The sequence below is a fragment of the Macrobrachium rosenbergii genome, unplaced genomic scaffold (genome assembly GCF_040412425.1).
Source record: "Macrobrachium rosenbergii isolate ZJJX-2024 unplaced genomic scaffold, ASM4041242v1 171, whole genome shotgun sequence".
Taxonomy (NCBI): domain Eukaryota; kingdom Metazoa; phylum Arthropoda; class Malacostraca; order Decapoda; family Palaemonidae; genus Macrobrachium; species Macrobrachium rosenbergii.
The window spans coordinates 879,293-893,924 of NW_027100729.1; the positions used below are offsets into that span (position 1 = coordinate 879,293).

General features: G+C 39.9%; 1 protein-coding gene across 1 annotated transcript in view; it reads left to right on the top strand.

The window, feature by feature from the left end:
- The window catches only part of yl (Putative vitellogenin receptor yl), a 47,456-nt gene that overhangs the window by 26,779 nt on the left and 6,045 nt on the right, over positions 1-14,632 (top strand). The window contains 17 exon segments of the mRNA XM_067102979.1: positions 38-148; positions 520-658; positions 1,969-2,105; positions 2,183-2,386; positions 2,818-2,963; positions 3,642-3,763; positions 3,896-4,110; positions 4,753-4,887; positions 4,986-5,063; positions 5,240-5,366; positions 6,564-6,668; positions 6,742-6,872; positions 8,237-8,350; positions 8,853-8,971; positions 10,428-10,554; positions 11,423-11,575; positions 13,926-14,179. Coding sequence (XP_066959080.1) covers positions 38-148; positions 520-658; positions 1,969-2,105; positions 2,183-2,386; positions 2,818-2,963; positions 3,642-3,763; positions 3,896-4,110; positions 4,753-4,887; positions 4,986-5,063; positions 5,240-5,366; positions 6,564-6,668; positions 6,742-6,872; positions 8,237-8,350; positions 8,853-8,971; positions 10,428-10,554; positions 11,423-11,575; positions 13,926-14,179 — 2,417 coding nt within the window.

Here is a 14,632-nt window from a genome sequence, read left to right on the forward strand (position 1 = left end):
GTTAATTACTCTTGATTTTGTTTGTTAATTACGACAGGATCCGTCATCGTCAGCGACATCTACGCGAAGACTCTGCTGAGCGTGCCCTTGGAGAGTGGCAGAGTCAGGCACATCATGGACAACGTCGCTGCCGTCGGCCTCTCATTTGGTGTGTTAATGCATCTCTCTCTCTCTCTCTCTCTCTCTCTCTCTCTCTCTGTACGTGTCAATAAGTGCCCTTTACTAATTTTATTTTATTATTATTATTCATTATTCAGATGAACCCTATTCATGAATAATGTCAACACTTTAGGAATATTCCATACGATTCCCATCGTAAAGTAAAATCGCTATTCCCTGACCCCAATTGGTCAATTCCAGATAAAACAAAAAAGGAACTGTCCCTCTTAAGTAGTGAGCCAAGTAACATTTACTTTAAAACTTCAGGAATATTCCGTATCATTCCCACCATAAATAGGAATATTCCATACGATTCCCGTACGATTCCCGGAGTGAGTTAAACCGTTCTGTTGATTACAGATTGGCTGCGCAACAACGTTTACTGGGTGGATGGAGAGAAGAGAGTTGTGGAGGTGGTGTCCTCCAGAGGGTTCCATCGGGCCGTCCTTGGCAACGCCTCCCACAGCCCCACGGACATCGCCGTGGCGCCCTTGCAGGGGTGAGGGCCTTTCAAGCCTTTCTGTTCCTCCTGTTATGCCTTTCTGACCTTTCTTCTCCTCCTGTTACGCCTTTCAGGCCTTTCTCTTCCTCATGTTACGCCTTTCAGACCTTTCTCTTCCTCCTGTTACGCCTTTCAGACCTTTATTTTCCTCCTGTTATGCCTTTCAGACATTTCTTTTCCTCCTGTTACGCCTTTCAGACCTTTCTTTTCCTCCTGTTACGCCTTTCAGACCTTTCTTTTCCTCCTCCTGACTTTTATTTTCCTCCTGTTATTCCTTTCAGACCTTTATTTTCCTCCTGTTACCCCTTTCAGACCTTTCTTTTCCTCCTGTTATGCCTTTCAGACCTTTTCCTCCTGTTACGCCTTTCAGACCTTTCTTTTCCTCCTGTTACGCCTTTCAGACCTTTCTTTTCCTCCTGTTACGCCTTTCAGACCTTTCTTTTCCTCCTGTTACGCCTTTCAGATCTTTCTTTTCCTCCTGTTACCCCTTTCAGACCTTTCTTTTCCTCCTGTTACGCCTTTCAGACCTTTCTTTTCCTCCTGTTACGCCTTTCAGACCTTTCTTTTCCTCCTGTTACCCTTTCAGATCTTTCTTTTCCTCCTGTTACCCCTTTCAGACCTTTCTTTTCCTCCTGTTACGCCTTTCAGACCTTTATTTTCCTCCTGTTACCACTTTCAGACCTTTATTTTCCTCCTGTTACGCCTTTCAGACCTTTATTTTCCTCCTGTTACCCCTTTCAGACCTTTATTTTCCTCCTGTTATTCGTTTCAGACCTTTATTTTCCTCCTGTTACGCCTTCCAGACCTTTCTTTTCCTCATGTTACGCCTTTGACCTTTTATTTTCCTCCTGTTACGCCTTTCAGACCTTTCTATTCCTCCTTTTATGCCATGCATTTTTTAATTTAAATTTTTTAACATATGAAGAGACTCACTGCAGATACTTATGATTTTCTGGAAGGTGAAACTTCCTGAAGGTGGAAGGTGAAACTTCCTGAAGGTGGAAGGTGAAACTTCCTGAAGGTGGAAGGTGAAACTTCCTGAAGGTGGAAGGTGAAACTTCCTGACGGTGGAAGGTGAAACTTCCTGACGGTGGAAGGTGAAACTTCCTGAAGGTGGAAAAACTTCCTGAAAGGTGAAACTTCCTGACGGTGGAAGGTGAAACTTCCTGACGGTGGAAGGTGAAACTTCCTGAAGGTGGAAGGTGAAACTTCCTGACGGTGGAAGGTGAAACTTCCTGACGGTGGAAGGTGAAACTTCCTGAAGGGTATATAAAGCAAGGTCTCCTCCTCTACTTTCCCCCCGGCAGGTACTACTTCATGACGGACGCAGGGCCGGAACCCTTCATCAGGAGGTGCGGACTGGACGGCAGGGGCTGCCTTTCGATAGTCACCGAGAGGCTGTACAAGCCGTTCGCCATCGTCATGGACAAGGACCCCGAGAGAGGTGGGTGCAAGTATCTCCTTTACTTGGTAAGTAACAGTGCTTCAAGTAACGGTTTTTAATCCCATGACCTCCCGCAGAGAGGATCTACTGGTGCGACAAAGGCGCGGGACGCGTAGAGACGGCGGGTACGGACGGCAGCCGGAGGGTGACCCTGAAGATGAACCTGTACTCTCCCGTTTCCCTCCTGGTGTCAAAGGACTACTTCATGTGGACGCTGGAAGGCAGCGACAGGCTGTACATCGCGTCGACCGCCACCAACGACACCAGCGTCTTTGGCCTTAGTGAGTTCTCGAGTTGGGAGTTTCCTTTTCTCCCGTTCTCCCTATGCATTTGAGCCGTCTGCGTTTGAAGGCGCGCCGCTTCTCAAGTTTGGGGTTTGCGAAGTGACGTTGCGCCCTGAACGGGCATCTGCCCTTTGAATGGCTTCTTTTTGGTGTTAATTTCAGGTCTTTTCGAGGTTTTTGCCTACCGCTTTTCTCCCATTCTCACTATGTGTTCAAACTGTCTACCTTATTTAAAGTAGCTTGTTAAATACCTAAGGCTATTTAAGTGAGTCCTATCAAGTGAGGTACTGTAGTATACTGTCGTTCTTCTATAGGTCTTCTATAATATTTTCCTCAGTAGCTACTTGTTCCTTATGAATAGGGTCTGCTCCTACTTAATAATTCAAGTAACTTCTAGTAACTCATTCAAGTAACTCATCCGCCCGCAGAACTGGGTAACGCAGGATACGGCATTCGAGTCCTCCAGCTGGCCGACGTGGGATGGGACGTCCCCACCAATGCCAGCTTGGCCTTCTGTCAGCAGGGGAATGGAGGCTGCAGTCAGCTCTGCCTAGGGAACAGCACTCATACCCAGGTACGCCTTACTTGTAAAGTAAGTAGCATGGAACATTATAAGTAGCAGGGAACAGATAAGTAGAGGGGAACACCACTCGCACTCGGGTACACCTTATAAAGTTGTCAGGTTATTAGTAGTAGAGAGGTTGGTAGGGTTCTGTAAGTTGCCAGGGAGCGAACTTGCACAGTATTATAGCATTTTTTTATAGTATAGTGCTTACAGTGCCGCTTAATGCCCTTTTGAAGATTGTTTGCACTTTATTATAGCATTTTCAGTGTTTTTCTTGTGTTGGCTGTTAGTGTATTTTTCATGGTATAGTGCCATACAGTGCTGGTTTTGGTGTCATTTTTAAGCTAAATACTTGCACTGTATTTTAGCCTTTTCAATGTTTTTATTGTTATCACTGATTTTGAATTTATTTTTCATGGTATAGTGCTGTATAGTGGTGCTTATGGTGTCATTTTGAGGCTAAATACTTTTTTATTATACCTTTTTCAATGTTTTCCTTATATCACTGATTGTGGATTTACTTTTCATGGTATAGTGCTGTGTAGTGCAGCTTTTGGTTTCATTTTGAAGCTAAATACTTGTAGTTTATTGTACCTTTTCAGAATTGCAAAGTAACTTAGAAGTGACCTAAAACAACTTAAAGTTACTTTAGATTGAAGTGAATTCTCAAGTTAAGTGCCCTTCCAGGTGTGTGCCTGCGGACTCGGCTACCAGCTGGATGGTGACCGCAAGCGCTGTAACCCCGTAACATGCCGGAAGAACTTTTTCTCCTGTGGGAACTCGCACGAGTGCATACTGAACAGCTTTAAGTTAGTGGTTATAAGTATTAGATGTATAAGTGGATTATGCAATATATAAAAAATATAGTGTCGCACTGTAACTGCTACTCATCAGAAAGCCTGACCCCAGATCATCTCTTGTGACGCCCTTCGAACCTGCAGGTGCGACGGGACTCCGGACTGCCCCGACGGGTCGGACGAGAAGAACTGCTCCTCCGCGGAGGAGCGGAGGACGTGTCTCCCGGACGAGTTCCGCTGCTCCTCTTCGGGACACTGCGTAAGCAGGGCGTGGGTGTGCGACGGGCACAAGGACTGCTCCGATGGGTCCGACGAGATGCCGCCCGAGTGTCTGGGCAGCAACAGGACGTGCCGGGCGAGTGGGTGGTTTTTTGGGCATTTTAATAATAATAATAATAATAATAATAATAATAATAATAATAATAATACTATACCAGACAACCAGAGCACCATTTCCAAGACTCCCAAATACCCATTACCAAAATTTCCATTACCAGATTCTCAAATTCCCATTCCAGAATTCCCAGGGTTCCCAGATTCTCAGTTTCCAAATTCCCTAGATTACCAAATTCCCACCACAAAGATTTCCATTACTAAGATTTTCAAATCCCTATTCCAGAATTCCCAAGATTTTCAAATTCCTATTCCAGAATTCCCAAGATTTTCAAATTCCCCTTCCAGAATTCCCAAGATTTTCAAATCCCTATTCCAGAAGCCCCAAAGTTCCCAAACTCCCAAGTTTCCCAAATTCCCATGATCAAGATTTCCATTACCATGATTCCCAAATTCCCATTCCAGAATTCCCAAAATTCCCAAATCCCAAAGATTCACAAAACCCAAAGATCCCCAATTTCCCAATGTTTCAAGATTCCCATTACCATGATTCCCAAATTCCCATTCCAGAATTCCCAAAATTCCCAAATCCCAAAGATTCACAAAACCCGAAGATCCCCAATTTCCCAATGTTTCAAGATTCCAAAATTCCTGAATTCCCATTCCAGACTTCTATGCCTGCGCAACAGGGCAGTGCATTCCGGCCATGTGGCACTGCGACGGCCGCAAGGAATGCGAAGACGGCTCCGACGAGGAAGGATGCCCCACAGGATGCCCGGAGCATAAGTTTGCCTGCAATAATGGTGAGTGAGAAGGAAGTGAACCACTTAAGCTTGAAGTCCACTTAACACCTATAGCTATAAGTGTTCAAGTGTCAAGTGTTTTTCCTCTTTACCCCCAGGGGACTGCATACCGGACGTTTGGCGTTGCGACGGATCAGCGGACTGCAAGGACGGCAGCGACGAGCACAACTGTACAGGTAAGAAAAACATTTCCCGTAGGTTCCAGTACCTGGAATCTGACCCCGATTCCAATTCCAGTCATTGGAATCTTCAGTTCCAGTAGACCTGTCCTTTGTGTTCCTTGTATATACTTAACAATCTTGTATATGTAAGCAAACAGCTTATGCGACTTGAATCTCTTCCGTGTTCCCAGGCTTGGGTACGACCAAGGGAGTCTCGAATGTGACGGAGAGCCCCCTGGGGCCGCGGTGCCTGGACTACGAGGTCCCCTGTGCAGTCCCCGAAGGGCACAGTCCGATCTGCGTCCACGAAAACAGCAGGTGAGTTCCTTTTGAAAGAAGGTACAGGGGCAGAAGGTAATAACAGGAAATACAGAAAGGAATTACAGAAGGTAATAGGGAATACAGAAAGGAATTACAGAAGGTAATAGGGAATACAGAAAGGAATTACACAAGGTAATAGGGAATACAGAAAGGAATTACAGAAGGTAATAGGGAATACAGAAAGGAATTACACAAGGTAATAGGGGTAATAACAAGGAAAACCAGAAAGGAATTACAGAAGGTAATAGGGAATAAATTACAGAAGGTAATAGGAATACAGAAAGGAATTACAGAAGTTAATAGAATACAGAAAGGAATTACAGGAAAATAGAGAAAGAATTACAGAGGTAATAGGAATACAGAAAAATTAACATTTTATTTTCTTACAGTTCTTTTGGTAATGACTGATTACAGAAGGTAATAGTACAGAAAGGAACTACATCCTCTAGGGAATCACTTCAGAAGGTAATAGGGAATACAGAAAGGAATTACAGAAGTTAATAGGAAATACAGAAAGGAATCACAGAAGTTAATAGGGAATACAGGAAGGAATTACAGAAGGTAATAACAGGAAAACCAGGAAGGAATTACAAAAGGTAACAATAGGGAATAAGGACAGTTACAGAATGGTACAGGAAATAGAGAAAGAGAAAGAGGAAAATATTAACATTTTATTTTCTTCAACAATTTATAATGACTGATTCCTTTTTGTAATTTTCATAAATAATTTGTAAGTAACTTAATTTCGTAGTAAATATATAACTTAATTTCTATGTAACTTAATTTCCAAGTGACTTAACTTCAAAGTCAATATATAAGTCACTTTCAAAGCAACTTAATTTATAAGCAACTTAATTTGTAAATAATTTGTAAGTAACTTAATTTATAAGTAACTTAATTTATAAGTAACTTAATTTATAAGTAACTTAATTTATAAGTAACTTAATTTATAAATAACTTAATTTATAAATAACTTAATTTATAAATAACTTAATTTATAAGTAACTTAATTTATAAATAAACTTAATTTACAAATAACTTATAACTTAATTTCTAAGTGACTTAATTTCAAAGTAAATATATAGCTTAATTTCTAAGCAACTTAATTTCTAAGTAACTAAATAAGTCAACTTAACTTCTAAGTAAAATTCTTAAGTTACTTTATAATAACTGACTTAAATTTCTGTTCCCCAGATGTGATGGAGTCTACGATTGTCCAGACAGGGAAGACGAAATGGACTGTGGCTGTGAAGAGGACCAGTTCAAGTGTCTGTACACAGACAGGTGTATCCCTAAGATGTAAGTGGATTAGTCTCTCTCCCTCTCTCCCCCTCTCTCTCCCTCTCTCTCTAAGTCGCTGTGTCCATTGCAGCTGGATATGCAACGGCGTGAGCGACTGCATGGATTCGACCGACGAGAGTGACTGCCCCTCACTCCCGGGGGCGACTGTCGTCAGTGAAGATGCCTCGACGACTTTACCTCTCACGACTAATGATGGTGAATGTGAGTGCTATCCTTTCTGTTCCTCCTGTTATGCCTTTCTAACCTTTCTGTTCCTCCTGTTACAGCTTTTAGCCTTTCTGTTCCTCCCGTTACTTTTGCAATCTTTCTGTTCCTCCTGTTACACCTTTCAGACCTTTCTATTCCTCCAGACCTTTCTGTTGCTCCTGTTACACCTTTCAGACCTTTCTGTTGCTCCTGTTACACCTTTCAGACCTTTCTGTTGCTCCTGTTACACCTTTCAGACCTTTCTGTTGCTCCTGTTACACCTTTCAGACCTTTCTGTTGCTCCTGTTAAACCTTTCAGACCTTTCTGTTGTTCCTGTTAAACCTTTCAGACTTTTCTGTTGTTCCTGTTAAACCTTTCAGACCTTTCTGTTGTTCCTGTTAAACCTTTCAGACCTTTCTGTTGTTCCTGTTACACCTTTCAGACATTTCTGTTGTTCCTGTTACACCTTTCAGACATTTCTGTTGCTCCTGTTACACCTTTCAGACCTTTCTGTTGCTCCTGTTACACCTTTCAGACCTTTCTGTTGCTCCTGTTACACCTTTCAGACCTTTCTGTTGCTCCTGTTACACCTTTCAGACCTTTCTGTTGCTCCTGTTACACCTTTCAGACCTTTCTATTCCTCCTGTTATGCCCTTCTAACCTTCTGTTCCTCCTGTTATATTTAGCTTAAATTCAAAGACTTCAATTGTGATTCAAAACATTATTATTATTATTATTATTATTATTATTATTATTATTATTATTATTATTATTATTATTATTATTATTATTATTATTATTATTATTATTATTATAGTAGTAGTAGTAGTAGTAATTTAAGGAAGGCTTTTTTTTTAATTGATTTTAGATTCCAATCTCACTTTCTGGATTACAAATCTCACTTTCTTGATTCCAAATCTCACTTTCTGGATTCCAAATCTCACTTTCTGGATTCCAAATTCTCACTTTCTGGATTCCAAATTCTCACTTTCTGGATTCCAAATTCTCACTTTCTGGATTCCAAATTCTCACTTTCTGGATTCCAAATTCTCACTTTCTGGATTCCAAATTCTCACTTTCTGGATTCCAAATACTCACTTTCTGGATTTCAGATCTCACTTTCTGGATTCCAAATTCCCACTTTCTGGATTCCAAAGACTCACATTTTGGGTTTCAGATCCCACTTTCTAGATTCCAAAAACTCACTACAGATTCCAAAGACTATCTTTTTAGATTCCAAAGACTCCCTTCTTAGATTCCACAGACTCCCTTTATGGACTCCAGAAACTCACTGTCCACAACTCAGTCCAAAACTTGTGTTTTTGATTCCAAAAACTCGCTCTCTAGATTCCGAAACCAACATTCCGGATAATTCCAGGGCTGTGCCGCAAAGGAGAATATGCCTGCAGGAATGGACAGTGCATAAGGAGAACGATGATCTGTGACGGATCAGCGGATTGTGACGACGGATCGGATGAGTGGAACCACTGTTGTAAGTACGGATGATTGTGCGATATTTATGGACAGCTGGATGATTGTTTTACCATATTTATGGATGGTGGTTGTGCCATATTTACGGACAATTGAATGATTGTTGTACCACATATATAAATGATTTTTAGATGGTACTTCATTGTTGTACTGTACTTGTGGATTGATTGTACTGTACATATGGATGATTGTCGTCTTGTACGGATGATTGTTGTACCATATTTATGGACAATTGAACGATTGTTGTACCATATATATGAATGATTTTTAGATGGTACTTCATTGTTGCACTGTGCTTGTGGATGATTGATTGTACTCTACATATGGATGATTGTCTTGTATGGATGATTGTTGTGCCATATTCACAGGCAATTGGATGATTGTTGTACCATATATATGAATGATTTTTAGATGGTACTCCTCGTGCCGTACCTATGGACGATTGATTGTACCACACGGACGATTGCCGTACCGCACGGGTGATTGTTGTCCCATTTCCACAGACCAGAATTGCCAGAAAGAGAACGGGGGCTGCCAACATGTCTGCCACAGCAACACAGATGAAGTCTACTGCTCCTGCCACAGAGGGTTTCACCTGCACATAGATGGATCTTCCTGTCTGGTAAACCGATCCGGTTTTGGGGATCGGTGGGCGTCATTGTCTTTGGGGTGTGGGGCTGTAAGCCTTGAAATCAGTTTGGGGTATGGGGACTATGACTTGGTTTATGGCATCCGAAACCGGTTTTAGGGTTTGGTGGGCATGATTGTCTTTGGGTTGTGGGGCCATTAGCCCTGAACCCAATTTGGGGTATGGGGAAAATAATCGACTTATTTCATGGCAATCAGAACCCAAAGCCCAATTTTGGGATCAGCGACCGTAATGGAACCCCAAACCTGAAGACTGTTTTAGGTTTTGGTGGACGTGATGTACTTTTAAGTTGTGGAGCTCTAAACCTTGAACCCAATTTGGGGTATGGGGAATATAACAGAATTGTTTTATGGCAACCCGAACCCAAAACCCAATTTAGGGATTGGTAAGTATAATATATGCTGCTGAGATTGGATTTTGGGTTGGGGGGCCATGAATAAAGCCCAAAACCCATTTTAGGGCATGGGGACTAAAATCTTATCGGTTTATGACATTCCAAACCCCCCCAATTTGGGGATTAGCAACCATATGTCATACCAAACCTGAAACCCAATTTAAGGTTTGGTAAATCTTGGAGAGTTGCGTTTCAAGGGATATTGCAAATCTTTGACAGTACACTTTTTAGAGAAACCCAATAGGGTTGCATTTAGGTTAAACTTGCGGTTGTACATTTTGCTTAGAAACCCAATAGGGTTGTATTTCAGGGGTGATTTGTAAAGTTGGTCATACAATTGTTTGAGAAACCCAATAGGGTTGCATTTGGGTTAAATCTGAAAAACCCAATAGGGTTGTATTTCAAGGGTAACCTCTAAATCTATTCTGTAAACTTGAGAAACCCAATAGGGTTGCAATCTGTGTATTGGGTTCCTCAATCTTTGAGAACCCCAGTAGGGTTGTAATTTTGGTTAAATCTTTCAGAAATCCAATAGGGTTGTAATTTGGGCTAAATCTGAGAAACCCAATTGGGTTGTAATTCGGGTTGAATCTGAGAAACCCCCTAGGGTTGTAAATTGAGTTAAATCTTTGAGAAACCCAATTGGGTTGTAATTCGGGCTAAATCCTTCAGAAATCCAATAGGGTTGTAATTTGGGTTAAGCCTGAAAACTCAACAGGGTTGTAATTTTGGGTAAAAATGAGATACCATATAGGGTTGTAATTTGAGTTGAATCTTTGAGAAACCCAATAGGGTTGCAATTTCGGTTAAATATTTTAGAAACCATATGGGGTTGTAATTTGGGCTAAATCTGAGAAACCCAATCGGGTTGAATTTCAAGTATGGTTGCATTTTAAGGGTAAAATCTGTAAATCTTTTAACCACACACTTCTCTGAGAAACCCAATTGGGTTGCATTCTCCCTATTGGGTTCCTCAATCCTTGAGAAACCCAATAGGGTTGGAATGAGGGTTTAAACCCGATTCCTACATTCCAGGACGACCCGGAATGCGACGAGGAATCGACCTGTTCCCACTACTGCACGGAGATGAAGGGATCCTACTTCTGTTCCTGCATGGAAGGATACTCCCTGGAACCCGATCGCAGGACTTGCAAGCCCACCAGTAGGTCCTGGAATGCCTTGGGAATTGTGAACGATTTCACGCAGTTGGAATTGTGTACAAATTTCGTCCAATTGGGTTGGAATTGTGTACAATTTCGCCCAGTTGGAATTGTGTACAATTTCGCCCAGTTGGAATTGTGTACAATTTCGCCCAGTTGGAATTGTGTACAATTTCGCCCAGTTGGAATTGTGTACAATTTCGCCCAGTTGGACAATTTCGCCCGGTTGGAATTGTGTATTGTGTAATTGTGTACACAATTTCGCCCAGTTGGAATTGTGTACAATTTCGCCTAGTTGGAATTGTGTACAATTTCGCCCAGTTGGAATTGTGTACAATTTCGCCCAGTTGGAATTGTGTACAATTTCTCCCAGTTGGAATTGTTGTTGTTGTGTACAATTTCGCCCAGTTGGAATTGTGTAGTCGTCCAGTTGGAATTGTGTACAATTTCGCCCAGTTGGAATTGAGTACAATTCTCTTGTTCTACAGGAGAAAGGAATCTACTCCCATTCTAATTCTCTTCCCCTTCAGGAGAAAAAGAATTTATTCCAATTCCTATGTTCCTCATTCCAGTTCTCTCTCCCTTCAGGAGAAAAGGAATCTGATACAATGTTCCCATTCCAATTCTCTCCCCTTCAGGAGAAAAGAATATATTCACATTCCAGTATTCCCATTTCATCCTCTCCCCCTTCAGTAGAAAAGGAATCTATTCCAATTCCAATGTTCCCATTCCAACTCTCTCCCCTTCAGGAGGAAAGGAATCTATTTCCATTCCAAAAGAAGAGAGATCTTCCAATTCTCTTGTTCTTCAAGAGAAAAGGAATCTATTCCAATTCCAACGTTCCCAATCCCATTCTCTCCCCTTCTTCAGGAGACAAGGAATGGGCCCTGGTGGCAGGATCCGAAGGGATACTGAACATGACGACCCACCTTCAGCTGATGTCACGGATTCCTCTGGAGGAGGAGGGCGCCCCGAGTTCCCTGGACTATGACCCCACCACCAGGTCCTTCGTCTACGCTGATGGTGAGTTTCTGTGGATGGGAGAGAGGTTTTTACTGTTTTTTTTTTTTTTTTTTTGTGTTAGGAGGTTTTTTCAGTTTTTTATATAAAGGATGTTTTTTTCTAGGGTTTTTTGTTTTTTTATATAAAGGATGGTTTTTTATGTAAAGGATGGTTTTTTCTAGGTGTTATGTTTTTTCTGGGTTTTTATGTAATATAAGGTTTTTTCGGTTTTTCTGTAAGGGATGGTTTTTCGAGTGATTTTCATATATTTAATGGATGGTTATTTTCTTAGGTTTTTATATAAAGGATGGTTTTTCATATATATAAAGGATGGTTTTTTCTAGGGGTTTTTGTTTTTTCTGGGTTATATAAGTTTTTTTCTATGGATTTATTTGTATAAAGGATTTTTTCTAGGTGTTTTTTTCTAGTGATTTTTGTATAAAGGATGGTTTTAATAGGTTTTTTATATAAAAGATGGTTTTATTTAGGGTTTTTATATAAAGGATGGTTTTCCTAGGGTTTTTTATGTGAAGGATGGTTTTTTCTAGGGTTTTTACGTCTTCGATTTTTATATAAAAGGGTTTTTTTCTATATTTTTTATATAAAGGATGGTTTTTTCTTAGGGATTTTTAATGTAAAGGATGGTTTTTTCTAGTGTTTTCTATGTTTTTTCTGGATTTTTATGTAAATGAGGTTTTTTGTGTGTTGAGGTTTTGTCTGGCTTTGAATGTAAATGAGTTTTTTCCTGGGTTTTTATGTAATGAGTTTTTTCCTGGGTTTTTATGTAATGAGTTTTTTCCTGGGTTTTTATGTAATGAGTTTTTTCCTGGGTTTTTATGTAATGAGTTTTTTCCTGGGTTTTTATGTAATGAGTTTTTTCCTGGGTTTTTATGTAATGAGTTTTTTCCTGGGTTTTTATGTAATGAGTTTTTTCCTGGGTTTTTATGTAATGAGTTTTTTCCTGGGTTTTATTTAAATGAGTTTTTTCCTGGGTTTTTATATAAATGTGTTTTCCTCGGTTATGTAATGAGCTTTGTCCTGGGTTTTTATTTAAATGGTAGATTTTTTCTGGGTTTTTATATAAATGATGAAATTTTTTATAGGTTATGTAAATGGATTTTTTTGATATAAATAAGGGGTGTTAATAATTTTGTGAATGTACATTTTGATACCATTTTCAAAATTGCAGTTTGACACTATTCTTATGAATAAATGTGCATTTTGACACTGTTTTCAAGAATAAATGTGCATTTTGACACTATGAAAAGATGTGGATTTTGACACCATTCTTATGGATAAAAGTGCATTTTGACACTATTTCTATGAATAAATGTACATTTTAACACTATTTATGAATAACTGCATTTTGACACTTTCTATGGATAGATGTGGATTTTGACACTGCTTCTCTGAATAAATGTGCATTTTGAAACTGTTTCTATGAATAGATGTGGATTTTGGCTCGCTTTTCAAACGTAAATGTGCATTTTGACACTATAAGTAGGTGTGGACTTTGACACTATTCTTATGAATAAATGTGCATTTTGACACTTTTTAATAGTTATAAATGATTTGTTTAACCAGACCTCTGAGCCCTTTTAGGGTTCTTGTCGGGCTGGGATGCACTTAATAAATAAGCATTTTTATCTTTTGAATAGATGTGGATTTTGACACTATTTCCAAGAATAATTGTGCATTTTGACACTTTCTATGAATAGATATGGATTTTGACACTAATTTCAAGAATAAATGTGCAATTTGACACTATTTTTTAAGAATAAATGAGCATTTTGACATAGTTTTGATGCTATTTTCAAAAATAAATGTGCATTTTGATACTATTCACAAGAATAAATGTGCATTGACACTATTTTCGTGAATGTGGATTTTGACACTTTTTATGAATAAATGTGCAATTTGACACTATTAAGAATAAATGTGCAGTTTTGACACTATTTTCAAGAATAAATATGCATTTGACACTATTTTCAAGAATAAATATGCATTTGACACTATTTTAAAGAATAAATATGCATTTTGACAATTTTCAATAATAAATGTGCATTTTGCTACTATTTTCAAGAATATGCGTTTTGATGCTATTTTGAAGAATGTACATTTTGACACTATTTTTTCAAGAATAAATGTGCATTTTAACACTATTTTTTCAAGAATAAATGTGCATTTTGACACTATTTTCAAGAATAAATGTGCATTTTGACACTATTGTCAAGAATGAATGTGCATTTTAACACTTTTCAAGAAATGCGCATTTTGACACTATATTAAAAAATAAATGTGCATTTCGTAAATGTAAGTTCATTCCTAAACAAAATCCTGTCCATCTCGACCTCGTAAATCCCCTTCCCAGCCAACGGCTACATCGTCAAGATGGCATCCGAGCTCGAAGGGCCCTTGGGGGAAGATGTTTCCCCTGGGGCAAAGGACCTCTTCAGGCGCTGCAGCAACCCCCAGGGCGTGTCCATCGACACTGTGTCCCGGAACCTCTACTTCTCCGAGTTCTTCGAGAACCCACCCTCCTTGGAGCCCTTGGAGAAGCCCTTGGAATCGAAGAGGAGTGTCGAGGGCGCAGAGAAGGTTGAGGATGTGTATTCAGTCATTCACGTAAGGATTTTGCAAAGGATTTGTTGATTAGGGAGGATTTTAATCAGGATTTTATGATGACAAAGGATTTTTCAGACTTGGTAGTGAGGTGTAGTCTTGATCTACGATGCTTTTGTCACGTCTCTCAAACCTTTCTTTTCCTCCAATTTCCTTTGGCCTTTCAGATCTTTCTGTTCCTCCTGTTACTTTGGCCTTTCAGATCTTTCTATTCCTCCTGTTGTGCCTGTCACATCTTTCTTATGCCTTTGAAACCTTCCTCACCCTCCTGTTACACCTTTCAAACATTTCTGTTCCTCCTGTTACACCTTTCAAGCATTTCTGTTCCTCCTGTTACACCTTTCAAGCATTTCTGTTCCTCCTGTTACACCTTTCAAGCATTTCTGTTCCTCCTGTTACACCTTTCAAACATTTCTGTTCCTCCTGTTACACCTTTCAAAATTTCTGTTCCTCCTT